General features: G+C 31.5%; 1 protein-coding gene across 1 annotated transcript; it reads right to left on the bottom strand.

Moving 5' to 3' along the window:
* Positions 1 to 7,510: 7,510 nt before the first annotated feature.
* On the bottom strand, positions 7,511 to 12,793 carry LOC117929380 (E3 ubiquitin-protein ligase RNF4). The gene is made up of 6 exons (XM_034849682.1): positions 12,582 to 12,793; positions 11,745 to 11,987; positions 11,556 to 11,610; positions 10,541 to 10,656; positions 9,389 to 9,658; positions 7,511 to 7,878 (listed from the first exon to the last, which is right to left on the bottom strand). Exons 2-5 carry the CDS (start codon positions 11,961 to 11,963, stop codon positions 9,419 to 9,421), a joined length of 630 nt encoding a protein of 209 aa, XP_034705573.1. The 5' UTR covers positions 11,964 to 11,987; positions 12,582 to 12,793; the 3' UTR covers positions 7,511 to 7,878; positions 9,389 to 9,418.
* Positions 12,794 to 13,524: the final 731 nt, after the last annotated feature.

Here is a 13,524-nt window from a genome sequence, read left to right as displayed (position 1 = left end):
TATCATTAGATAATTATATTATCAAGTAATTGATAATTTTAATTATTTTATAAGTCCTTTAACACCAATAAGAGAATAAAAAATTAAGAATAAAGTATTATTTATTTAATAAAGAGAAAAAAATAGAAGAAAATATACTGTGGCTATTAAGAAAAATATTAATATTCTTATTTTTATCACTTTTGATTACGTATAATAATTATGTAACTTCTACGTATACATTACTATTGGTTATAAGAATTTAATCATTTATTAATCTACTAATTTTATTTTTATTTTTTTTCGTGCCTTTTGGTTGTAAATAATAGTTCTTATCTATAGAACAAAACATTATCTATGTAGCTTATAGTTATATGAGTATCAATATTTATTAATGTAATAGCGTTTTCTACATGATTTCAGGCCATGAATAATTAAAATTGGGTGATACAGAAAAACAAAAATTATTGTAATATACATTTCCATGAGTATTGATGTAGAAATATTTGTAGTAGGAAATAAGCCTTTTCTATTCTTCTTGAACATGGAAGTAACAAGTAGAAACTTCTTTACTTAAAATCAATAAGGAGTTTGGAAGAAACACACTGTAGACCCCTTTTGTGGGGGGCTCGGGGGGAGAGTTTTTCTCTCTTCTTTGCATTTCTTTTTGAAATAAGGGGGACCCCTTTTTTCCTGGAAAACTAGTTGTAGAGACATGAAAAGAGCAGGGATGGCCATGTTGGTGGTTGAGGAGCCATGCCTGCTGATGAAGACATAGGAGAATGGGTGATAGGGGACATGAGGGTTTTGAGGTCAGGGGGAAGCTGAGGACGAGGGGAAAAAAAAGAAAGTGGGTTTAAGGGGGAGGACTAGAGAAAATAAGCGAGATGTCTGAAGAGGTTTGGAGTAGAAAGTAAGTCGTATCATCTTCGCTTGAAGACTTAGGTATGACCTTTATGAGCACTTTCATTTTGTATTTCTTGTTTTTCTTCTCTTCATATTGCTGAGTTTAAGCATATTCTACTGGGTTTTGTTATCATATTCGCTCTATTTTATTTGCACTCTGGTTCCTTTGTTTTCTCTCTCAAATGGCTCAGAATATGGTTTACCTTTTTCTTCTTTTTGAGGTTGATGTTTGAGTAAATATATGAAAACTAATTGCTCATCCCACTAACTGGCAAGACCCCACCTCTGCAAGCGGCCACAACCCAAAAACAGTCGCCCAAACAGGCTCCCCTGCATGAACCTTGAGTTACACCTCACCAAATATCCAGGATACTCACCCGCTCACCCTCATGCACCTCCATCTTCATACCCATTTTCTTTCAAACCTGTCATACATGCCCGACACCACATTTTCCCTCTCTACGTTTTCCATGTCCCACCTCTTTACGCCATGTGCATGCCCATTATCTCTCATGCACACCCCCAGTTCTTCATCCCCCACCTCACTCATCCATTATTGTTCCCACCACCTTTTCTCTCTCTAGCCATCATACCTATTCTCTTCTCACATGCATGAAAAACTTGCATGATTGCCCCCCCCCCCCCCCCCCCCCGCCGCCGCAACATCCACGTAAATACCCATCTCCATGCAAATCCTACCCCTCACCACCTTTTCTCTCTATATCCGCGTACCCACCATCACTCAGACCTCTATGCGCGCGAGCCCTCTTCAGTGGCTAGGGAATGGGCAGCAGCCAAGCAAGCCTTTCGTTCCCCACGAACCTCGTCGGAGTCGCCTTTGGGGTTCAGCGCCGCTGCTTCAGTTCAGAGCGCCTCTCTCTAGGACGTCGACGGCAGCCCGCGCGCCGTCCTCTTTGACTGCTTCCGCGATGTGGTCGACGGTGCCATCGGCGAAGACATCCATCTGTCGGTGTCGTGGCTTCGAAAGCCATATATCTCCACCGTCTTGGCACCGCCCTCGAAGCTGCCACCTCTTCCCTCTCCTCTACGTCGCTGCTGGTGGAGGTCTTGCCTGAGGGAGCTGCCCAGATGGAGAGGGATGCCTTGGGCTGTGATGGAGTTTGTGTTGGTGACGGGCTTGGGCTTGCCCATGATGGACACTGGGCTTGAGAAGAAGCCCAGCCCAGGTATGTTGATGGAGAGCAATATTCTCTTAAATGAACGGGCTGTGTTGAAAAGGTGGGTGCCTAGGGCTTGAGTTGGAGCCCAATCCAAGCATGTTGACGGAGGGTAGCTTGTTTTCTCAAATATATGGGCTGTGATGGAGTTAGAGTTTGGGCCTGTCCATGATGATGGACATGGGCTTGGTTGGAGCCCAAGCCCATTTGCATTGATGAAGGACCTCATGTCCCCTATGCTAGTCACTCTCATGGCCCATACCCATTTCAGGATAGCCCATTTGGCTACTTCATTTCTAAATAAGTTTTTAAACCTCTAATTTAGTAATTTATTAAGTCATTCATTCATTTTTATTTTTATCTTATTTCATTTTTACCAATTTAGTTAACTCAAACTTAAAGACAATTAAAAGACAAATTATTATTGTTAATTATATTTTTATCTTGAAATTTATACTATTCAATTTCACTAGTTTAAACATTATGATTGTTAATTATTATTATTATTTCGTATGTATCTATTTATCATCTTTTAAAAATCTCATTCATTAAAGTTAAATTCTAATCCTTCAAAAATCCCATATCTTAATCTAATATTTCAATAATTCGTTTAAATCTCATTTTCATCAATTAAGAATTATTATCATACATTTATCTAGTTATTTAAAGTCTAACCCTTTCAAAAAATCACATGTCTTAATTTAATTTTTCTATAATTGGTTTAAATCTTATTTTCATCACTTAGAATTATTATCATGTATTTATCTAGTTATTTAAAGTCCAAACCTTCAAAAATCCCATGTCTAAATCTAATATTTCAATAATCCGTTTAAATCTCATTTTCATCAGTTAAGAATTGTCATCATGTCTTTATCTAGTTATTTAAAGTCTAACCCTTTCAAAAATCCCACGTCTCAATTTAATCTTTCAATAATCCGTTTAAATCTTATTTTCATTAGTTAGAATTATCACCCCATATTTGTCTAGTTGTTTAAAGTCTAATCCTTCAAAAATCCCTTGTCTTAATTTAATTATTCAAATATTCGTTTAAATCTTATTTTTATCAATCAGAATCATTATCTCATATTTATTTAGTAATTTAATTTTTCAATAATCCGTTTAAATCTTATTTTTATCAATTAGAATCGTTATCCCATATTTATCTAGTCATCTAAAACCCAATCCTTCAAAAATCCCATGTCTTAATTTAATTTTTCAATCCTAAAAATTTCACTATTCATCTAAATCTTATTTTCATCATTTAGAATTATCATCCCCCACTTATCTATTTATTTAAAGTCCAATTCTTCAAAAATCCAACGTCCTAATTTAATTTTCAATCTTAAAAATTCCACTATTCATTTTTATCCGTTTAAAATGTTATTTCCGTTTCATTAGCGTTATCATTCCATATTTATTTGTTTGTTTTAATCGTTAAAATTTAATTCTCAAGAACCCGACTTTCCAAATCTAATCCCCAATCTCTAAAAATTTCATCTCTCATAATTATTTACCTGATCTTTATTATTTCACCATCGTCACTATCCCATTCATTTACTTATTCGCTCATTCGCTTATCCACTCATTTTAAATCCCGAACTCTCAAATCATTTTTAAATAACCTTCGAGATTCCAATTTTTCAAATAAATTTCAAAAATCCGATTTTCTCTCAAATAGTTTTAATTCCATTCTGGTCTTCAAACAATCTTCTGCTCCTCTTGGTTTTAATAAGCATGAACGAATTTCTCATAATTCCGAAATAATGGAGTCTGTGACATTAATTCATGCAAAATAAACGAGTTGTGGTGAGGGCCCTACATAAGTGATTTTATGAATTGATTGATTGATTTGATTATCACACATGACTAATTCATTCTGCTTTATGATATGCATGAGATTATTCTTTTAATTGTGTACTAACCCTCTTTCTTGATAGCGCATTGATCGATTGATGCCAAGGTATGCCCCGTTCTCACTTCGGTCGATTCTTTATTGAGTGTTTTGATTCCCTCACATGCATGATCACCTTGAGTATTCATTGATTTCCACATCAATTGCCACAACAGCTTCATTTCATTAGTAGAGACCCGACTTTAGGGACTTAGAGGGGTGCTACGGTCTTTACCGTACCTTCCCAATAAGTAACCTGACCCTCGAGCCCGATCCCGTTTTTCGTAGATCACCTTTTCCAAAATAAAGAGTCACACTTAGGGTTTTCTTTCTTATTTTTATTTACCCATTTAAAAATAAAACAAAAATAAGTGGCGACTCCAAGTCATTTTCTTAATCCATAAAAATCATTTTTCAAATTAAAATCGAGCTCGCCATCGAGTGGAAAACGCATGAGCCGAAATGCGGGGTCCACACACACTTTTCCATTGCAAAACAAACTTCATTGACTCAGGATCATGTTGATAACATGTTGAATAAAAATAACCAGAAAGAGAAGAAATTGGAAGAAGATCATATAGAATGGCGATAGAGAATCGAATGTTATTTCATTAACAACTCTCCTTTTATAGCTATTCAGGATAGATAATTAGAAAGAAATTTACATTGGTATGGATGATCAATTACAAATTCCTATAATATGATAAATTCTCATATTTTATAATAAAAAATGTATAAAAAATTAAGAAAAATTATTTTCTTGTATTTGATTTAGCATAAAAATATGAAAGCAAATTAAATATATTTTAAAATAATTAAAATTTTATATATTTTAAAATTATTTAATTTTTATACATATAAGCAAAATAAAAATAAGTAAAATAAATTTAAACAAACATATAAAATAATTTAATTACTTAAATTTATTTTTATTTTCTTGTACCTTTTATTTCTTTTTTTCTCTATCTCTACCTTATTTCCTTCATATTTTCTCTCAAAATTTCAAAGATCAAAACATTGGATAATAATTTTAGAAAACAATTATTATTTTATATTGTACCCTAACCCTTAAACTATGTTTGGTTCCTAGAAAGTGCTGAGGAAATTAAAAAAGAAATACAAAAAAAATAATTTTCTCCCATTCAATTTTATTATATAAAATAAAAAAATATATATATAATTAAAATTAATAAAAAATTTATTTAAAGATAAAAAATAAATTAAATGAACTTACAATAATATATAAAATAATTTATCAATTTTAAATCTATTTTTACTTTTGTTTCGCTTTTTCCTTCTCTCCATCCACTTTTTCTCCTTATTTTTTCCCCTTACTTTTCCCCGTATTTTCAAGAATCCAGCCTAAATATCTTTTTTGCGTCATGCATTGTCTGATATGTGCAAAAAAAAAAAAAAAAAAGTGAACAAAGATGAGGGCGGTACGTAGGGTTTCGAATGTGAAGTCTAAAGCACTCTCAGTTTTTTAAAACACAAAACATCGTTGGGTTTTTTTCCTCATCCTTTTCCCAGCAGTTTCAGTAGCTTGTTTGAGAAATGGGGGCACTTGTCTTTGGAGGAAGATGATTCGATGACGTGACGCTTTACAAATTTCTTTTCACTACCGCCAATAGAGGCTAGTTGCGCCACTGTTTTCAGAGACCACCTCCTATGGTCGTTTCTCTGTAGTAGCAATGGTGGCAATGGAATCAAAGCCGTATGTTTTTCTGGGAAAGGCTATTGGGACGCTAGAACACACAACCGCTCTACCAACAAAATTGCTTGCTCTAGTGGTGGTGTCGATCAAGGGGAAGCATGACAAGGGTGTACGACAGCGACAATGAGAGAGTTTGTAGCCATCTTTTCCTCTTGCTTCTCCTTAATTGATAAAGCCCTACTTCGTCTTCAATCCTAGATTATGATTAGGGTTTTGTCTCGATTTCAAAAGTTGTTATCCCTTTTCATGGGGGTGCTTATGTTGATGCCATTTCTGAAATATTTTCGATCTCTAAACATTTCCACAATATGTTATCGACTGATATTAGATTCGTGGGATATTGAGGATTTTGGGTTCTTGAGAAAATTCAAGGGAAAATTTCTCCTAGTACCTGTAGAATCTGTTTATTTTTATATATTTATATCAAAGCATATATTTACTTTCGAAAATAATATATCTTTGGAGATTTAGAATTTGAATGGTAATTTTTTTTCAAAAACATTTTTTAAAAATAGTTTTTGAAAATTATTTTTTAATGTTTTATATAACAAAAATTTGTTTAGAAACCTAAAATATTTTTAACATATTATTAATTTTTTTAAATATATTTTAAAAATAATATACAATGTTTTATTTTTAATTATTTTACATGTTTATATAATTATTTTTTAAAGTAACTTTTAAAAAATAAGTGAAAACAATAAATAATAAATGATTAAAAAAAATGTTACGAAAATACCTGTTTTATGTTCTTAACAATATAAATAGAAAACAATATTTGATTGTTTAGCGTGTTTTTTTTATTTTTTTATTTTAAAGAACAAAAAATTATTCTAAAAAAGAGTTAACCCTTATGTTTTTCAAATAATTTTAAATTAAAATAACCAAATTTAATAATATTATTTATCATTTCATAAACGATGGATAGTTTATTTATTTATTTATTGTTTATTTCATAAAATATTATTTTATACACTATTTACATTTTGATATAAATATATAAAAATAAAAAAAACCGCTATAGGCAAGTTAACACAACCAAAACCTTAATTAATCCCAATTTCATCCATATAATAACTAGACCAACCGGAATCTTAACCTAATTGATCTATACGTAATGCAGAGCTTAAAAAAATGAAGTTTAATTGAACTTAGTTGAATACCACATATCAATGGTCAGATTAAAGTCGATTGTTTCTTAATTCAACTTGAGCTTGGCTTAGGTGTATCATAACCCCACCCAACCCGCCTTCCTTACACCCTACTAAAAGGGAGTCTATAGCCAAATAAAAATACTTAAAATAAATCGGTATTTAATAAATTAACTTAATAACTTAATTTAAATTATTAAATAAATTAAATATATTTTATAAAATAAATATGCCTTAAAATAAAAAACAACTTTAAGTAATAAGTAAAAACAATTAACTTATTTTTAAATCCGCATATTTATTTTACATTTTTACCCTCATTTACCCTAATTATTTTTTTACGATCTCTTTTTAGTCCATGATCTCCATTATTATTCAAACTACTTTTGTCTTAATTATAATTTATAAAAATAAATACATTTGATGATTTAGAATAAATTTTAAATTAATTTTATCAAACAACTTTAATACTTAACAACTGATTAGCTTAAAATAAGCTTAAGTCATTAAATAATAAGTATTAAGTTTTACCAAACACCCTCTAAACCAAGTATTGTGATACTTAACATGTGTTAACTAGAAAAAGCTACACAATAAAATTAAGCCGGCAATCATAGAAAATACAATGTGCTAGTATGAACCAGACGATTATGCCATCTAAATTCCATTCAATTGATTAGCCAGAGTACCATCTTCTAAAACCCAGAGCCCTAACTCATTAGATTTTCTCAAATCAAAACACTAAATGCCATTAAGCTCAGTTTATAGATAAGTTATACTACTACTAGAATATCCTGAAAATAACAAAACTATAAAACAAGTACACAAATATCTTAGTCAATTAAATCATCCACTAACCAGAAAGATTTGGCTCCACAGACCCACCCATCATTGCAACAAGGCACTTACACCATGACCATAAAATGATTATGTAATACCAATGTTAAAAATAAAAGAGTCCGATGACATGCCAAGACCCATCATTTCATTCCTCTTTCTATCCTCCAAAAGCCAGTCTTTATAACCCTCCTTATATGCTGAAAATCTTTAAGCCTATGCCTGTCATAAAAGTAGAGCTTCAATAACAGATCCGATGACCCAAGTGTATCCTCTCTTACTCACCCACCCAACAGATATGGCATGTTTACGAAAATATCAAGAGAAGATGAACATAGGCTGAAGTGAAGAAGTTAATACAATTAACTGGAAAAGATTTCAGCAAGAACTTTGAGTTTAAGCTTCAGGCAAAACTTTGTGTCCATTACTTTCAACCAAAACTCATTGAAACATTCAGTAATTGCAAATATTTAAAAAGACACTAAATTGTTCATAAATATCAAGGGCATGATTTCAATTTGCATCATTCATATATGCCAATTTCTATGATAAGCAATGCACGTAGATTTTACTAACCAAAACAGAAGTTAAAGCAGCTTTGATATTAACAACAAAATCGTTGAATTCATGAATGGGGTTGATCTCAATTCTAATCACAACATATATTACTTTTTCCTTTGATAAATGCTGGGCAGAGATTCACTAACAAAAAGTAAATCGCTGGGCTGACATTCACTAACAGAAAATTATATTGATGCTAGGATTAAAAACAAAAGCTTTGGATTCAACTACATATATCTGGTCAGGGTCTAAATGATCTAGTAGACTTAAAAGGGTGGTCATTTTTTTCAAATGCAAACAAATTTTCTTTTATATATGAGAACAAAGCAAATTGAAATTCATTGTACCAACTAAAGGAATTTACTTCCATTATATTCAAATAACATGATCAGATGCTTTCTTAGATTAAGTGAATCAAATTTAAATATTCTCCAAAATAATTGAAAGAAAGGTATAAAAATTATAGAAAATAGGTTGCCGGATCACACACAGGATGTACATGAGCACAATTTGTTTTAAGCTCCAATCTTGTGTATTTGTTTAAAATTTGCCACTTTACAAATTAAAGAGGAAAAAAAAAAGAAAAAAAAACAGAAGTTTAAGGTGTTGTTTGGATATCCTATAAAATGCAAGCTTTTTGCGACTTACCTTAAAAATATAATGAATTTTAAAAACTGTTTAAAAATTTGAGGTATTAAAAATATTTTACTACATCAAATTTTAAAAGTGATTTGTAAAGATAGAAGGTAAGTCCACACTTTTCATAAAAGAGTTCCTATATTTTATATCAAAGTTACTACTATTTTTTATTTTTAAAAACAAAAAACTTGAAGTGTATCCAAAAGAGCACTAAGTTAAAAAATTAAACAGTTCAAAGCTCAATTGCATGTAGGCATTCATTTTCGTATCACTCCCTTGGTGGGTATTGGTATAATATATACTCTAATAAATCATCATTTACTTAGTCTTAACTTTGCATTTCACATGTTTCAATTTTCAATTTTGCATATCTTATAAACCTCATAAAATTAAAAGCTTTTCATTCTGCTTGCTAAATATGTACAATTTTTCAAATGACCAAAATAGTGTATCAAAATTTCATTCTGCTTTCTAGACAATTTTCTACTATCCAATTTTAAAAGAAGATTGGGAAGTGATAGAGCAAACTTACATAATTACATGATTGGCGCAGGCATCACACTCAGCTGGCTGCAGGAAGGTAAATTCTGATGGTATCTTTCATGGTGACCCTTTTCCTACAGGTAGGGCATTTACCCTGGGCAGATATAGCAGCCTTAATGCACATCTTACAGAAAATGTGACCGCATTTTGTTGACATCTCATCAACTAACTGACCCATGCAAATTGGACAGTTGAAGGTGGGCTCCTTGGGTGGCAGAGGCGGAACATGCCAAGTTTGTTCTGGAGGCTTATTCTCTCTCTGTCATTAAGATAGTGAGGCTAAGTACTGAAACTTACATAAACCACATCAACACATGATCACAAGCACACATACACATGCAAGAGAGACTGCCATAAAGATAGTGGAGGTAAGGATTGAAACTTACGCAAACTCAACAGTAACATGAGTTCACATGCACACAAGCACATGAAAGAGATAGAGAGCATTTTTAGCTTCAAAAGCATCAGCATATGTGCAGAATCAGGAGTAAAATTCACAAAATCATAATGCATTCAACATAGTATATCAATAAAATAAATTCAATTTCATCTAAGAAAATCTAATTTGTATGAAGAGTACCATCACCTTGTTGCATGATCCATAGCAAACGTAGCACATGCAATTCAAGCCCAAGTATTAAAAATATTCATGCCATGAGTTTGATCAAAAAAAAAAAAAAAAATATTCATGCCATGAGAGCCATAACTATTTACAGCCCTAAAAGACAATGAAAGTAACTGGAACATGAGCAAAGAACAGATTGAGGATTCAAAACTCAAAAATGAGTCCCTCTTTCTAATGCTGTCCCTAGACTGCATCCAACACCCATTGTCTGGTATACTAAAATTTTTTTCTACTCATGACAACTTCTAAAGTCAACTACATTGACAAAATTGTTTTGATACAGTGGTTAATAAGAGAAGAAAAAACATTTATACATACAGCACCCAAACAAATAAAATACGGAAGAAATGTAAATCATTATGATTCAAGAGTCACTTGTCCGGTTCCCAACCTAAAATGCATCAAATAATTAATACAATATCAACAAAGAGGACTACAGCATAGGATTTTAAGATAAAGAAAAGAAAAAGGAGAATGAACATTATCGCTTTCAGCATGAAGTAATGATGTAATTACCAACAAGCTGTTACTGCTTTCCAAGTTTATATAACGATCATCATTGATAATTGTTTGATTTGGAGGAGCTCTTCTACGCTTGTTGCGGTTATTAAGAGGTCTTGTTGTTTGTACTTCTGCAATGGTCAAAGTGTTTTGTGAGCTAAACCGAGATACAAGAAGGGGAAAGTATATTGTATCAGCTAATAAAAACACATGAAAAAGAACACAACCACCATTGAACTTGGTGTTTCTCAAGCAATTAAACACAATAATATATAAAGACTGAAAAATGTTCATAGAGAAAAAAAACTATGCATTAACCATTGGGTTATATGAAGATATACACAGATATACGAAGGGTGTAAAAAGAAGGAAAACTACTGTTCAACTTGGTGTTATACATATATAGGAAGGGTATCAGCTAATACAAATACAAGAAAAAGAAGCCACTATCCAATTTGGTGTTCCACAACAAGCTATCAAACACAATGATATATAAAGATTAATTATTTGATTGATTGAGGAGAGAGCGCCGCAATAACCATGTTGCTGTGTACTATACAGATATAGGAAGGGTAAAATATATTGTGTAAGCTAATAAGAACACAAGAAACAGAAGACTGACCCCTAATCCAACTTGGTGTTCCATGAGCTATTAAACACAATAACCTAATATTAATACTTTGATTGATAGAGATACGAAGGCGACAGTATTTGTTACCAACAATCTCTAGCAGTCTATTGATAGCAGATACCATCGCCTTCTTATCTCTGTCAAACAAATTATTAATATTTATATGCTATTCTCCTTAAAAAAAAAAAAATAATCAATCTCTGGCAATCTGGGAAGGTAACTGTATCAAAAAATTGTTAAGCAAAAGGTGCCAAAAGGTAATTGTCTATGAAGACCACAAAAAGACTAAAAATAAGTGTCTGCTAAAGATTCTATGGGGATGTTTGGAATTATTTTGGCACATACACAAAATTGCAAAGCCATTTATTAAATGAAAAATTAAACGAAAACTTTAATTACCCAAATCTACATCAACAACTGTCCTTCCACGAATCCTTCTGGAATTGTTTCTAGCCTAGAATGAGATAACAAGAAAAAATATGTATATGATTAGTAGCAAGACAATGTAAGAAAAAATAAAATAAATTTAAGTAGAGTAAAATGCATTACAAATATATTCAGAAAAAAAAAATGAAGAAGAAGGCTTACTGCCGCAAAGGCTGTGGCTGAGGATTCAACAACTTCATCATCAATGGCCTCAACATCAATGGCAGCAGGGGGTACTGGCATTGTTCGGATTGAAGGCCCCTCCTGGTCCCTCGTATCAGTGGGTGGTGCATCATTGAGATCCAAGTTCAGAACTGTCTTCCTTCGCCTACTGCTCCTTGCATACCTCAATGGAACTTCTCTTACCCCACTAGCGCTCATGATGTGAGTACGAGTATGCGTTCCCTATCAAAAACAAAAACAAACATCTTAATGCTCCAGAAACAGCGCAAAAACAGGACAAAAGCTAAAATTCTCAATCACAGAAAAAAAAAATCTGAAATTTTATTTTTCTTTATTTTGCTCCCTTTTTTCATCAACCAAACAGGGGCAAATCTCTCTTGTTCCAAAACCTTATCCATAAAACATGAAGAATTTTCAATTTAATATGCATATTTCAGCAAAAAGAAAGATCTTGGACCAAATTGTGTCCAATCGGACACAAAATAATGGCACAAATTTTAATCACAAATTCAAGAACCAAGACCAAAGATTAAAATCGATTTTACCTAATTTTTCTATTTTGGAAACCTAGATGCACAGAAAAAAAATCCAGAAAGAACAAGGTTTTGCAACTGAAAATTCGATTCTTTTGAACCCTAACAGCAACAAACAACAATGAAATTAATAATAATAATAACAATAAATTAAAATAATTTTAAATTTTTTTTTTTTTTAAAAAAAAAACAGAATCGATCACTCAATCAACCGACCTACCAAACACAAAAACTACGAAACAAAGAAAAAATGAAAAAGATGATCGGAAATGGAAGATCAGACCTTATTAATAGGGTTTTGAGGAGTGAAAAAGAGGAGGATTCGGCGCAGACACACTACGATACAAACAGGCTAAATCTAGAGAGAAACTCCAAAGCCTTTTGCTCTTCTCTCTATGAATTCATGGGTGTCCACACAACAAAGATGTTAATGCCTTCCTAGAGAGAATCAGAAGACGACTCCGCTCAGGAACTTAGAGGATGGCGACGCAAAGCGCGTGCAATGATACGCCCGCTTGCCAGGGCGCGTGTTTGATTTTTGATTTGGAAAAAAATCTACCGTGTTTGAGATGGGCTCCACGGACATCCAATGGTCCAAAATTAATAGGATAATTTGATGCTTAAAATACTAGAAGGGAATGTAGTTGATTAAACCCTTTAAATTTAATTCATAAAAATTAAGGCTCCGTTTGGCTATATTTTTGAAAATTTATTTTTAAAATTTATTTTCAAAATAGGAAAAAAAAAGTTTTAAAATTATTTTAAAAAATAAGAATGTTTGACAAGATGTTTTAAAAAATAATTTTTTAAAATAAAAATAAGAAGCTTATTTGGATGAAAGAATTTGTATTATTTTTTAAAATAATGTCTTACTTTTATTTTATAAAAAATTTATAAATTTAATTTATAATAATACAAAATTAAATTCAAGTTAAGCTTTATTAAAAAATAAAATTAAATCTACAATTATATATGAGTTAAAGATAAATAATTTTTTTAATTATGAAACAATTTTTTTTATTTTAGTGAAACAAAAATTACTACAAAATAAAAATAATTGTAACATTTATTTTTAATACAAGTCAAAGCATTTTAAATTTTTTTTTCAATTTCTTGTTTGACCATGATCTCTTATGCTGGTTTGTTATTAGAAATTATTTTTAATTTAAAGAACAAAAAAAGCTTTTTAATGTTTTATAAAAATAAAGATATTTGACAAGTTGTCT

The sequence above is a fragment of the Vitis riparia genome, chromosome 13, assembly GCF_004353265.1.
Source record: "Vitis riparia cultivar Riparia Gloire de Montpellier isolate 1030 chromosome 13, EGFV_Vit.rip_1.0, whole genome shotgun sequence".
Lineage (NCBI taxonomy): Eukaryota > Viridiplantae > Streptophyta > Magnoliopsida > Vitales > Vitaceae > Vitis > Vitis riparia.
This window is presented reverse-complemented; position numbering and strand designations above follow the sequence as displayed.

What these genes read in the sequence shown, in the direction of transcription:
- LOC117929380 (XM_034849682.1), bottom strand. Translation starts at nt 11,963, where the DNA reads ATGAGCGCTAGTGGGGTAAGAGAAGTTCCATTGAGGTATGCAAGGAGC. An exon ending in CAGCCACAGCCTTTGCGGCA is followed by an intron (nt 11,611 to 11,744) that starts GTAAGCCTTCTT and finishes ATCTCATTCTAG; the next exon opens with GCTAGAAACAATTCCAGAAG. An exon ending in AGTTGTTGATGTAGATTTGG is followed by an intron (nt 10,657 to 11,555) that starts GTAATTAAAGTT and finishes TGACCATTGCAG; the next exon opens with AAGTACAAACAACAAGACCT.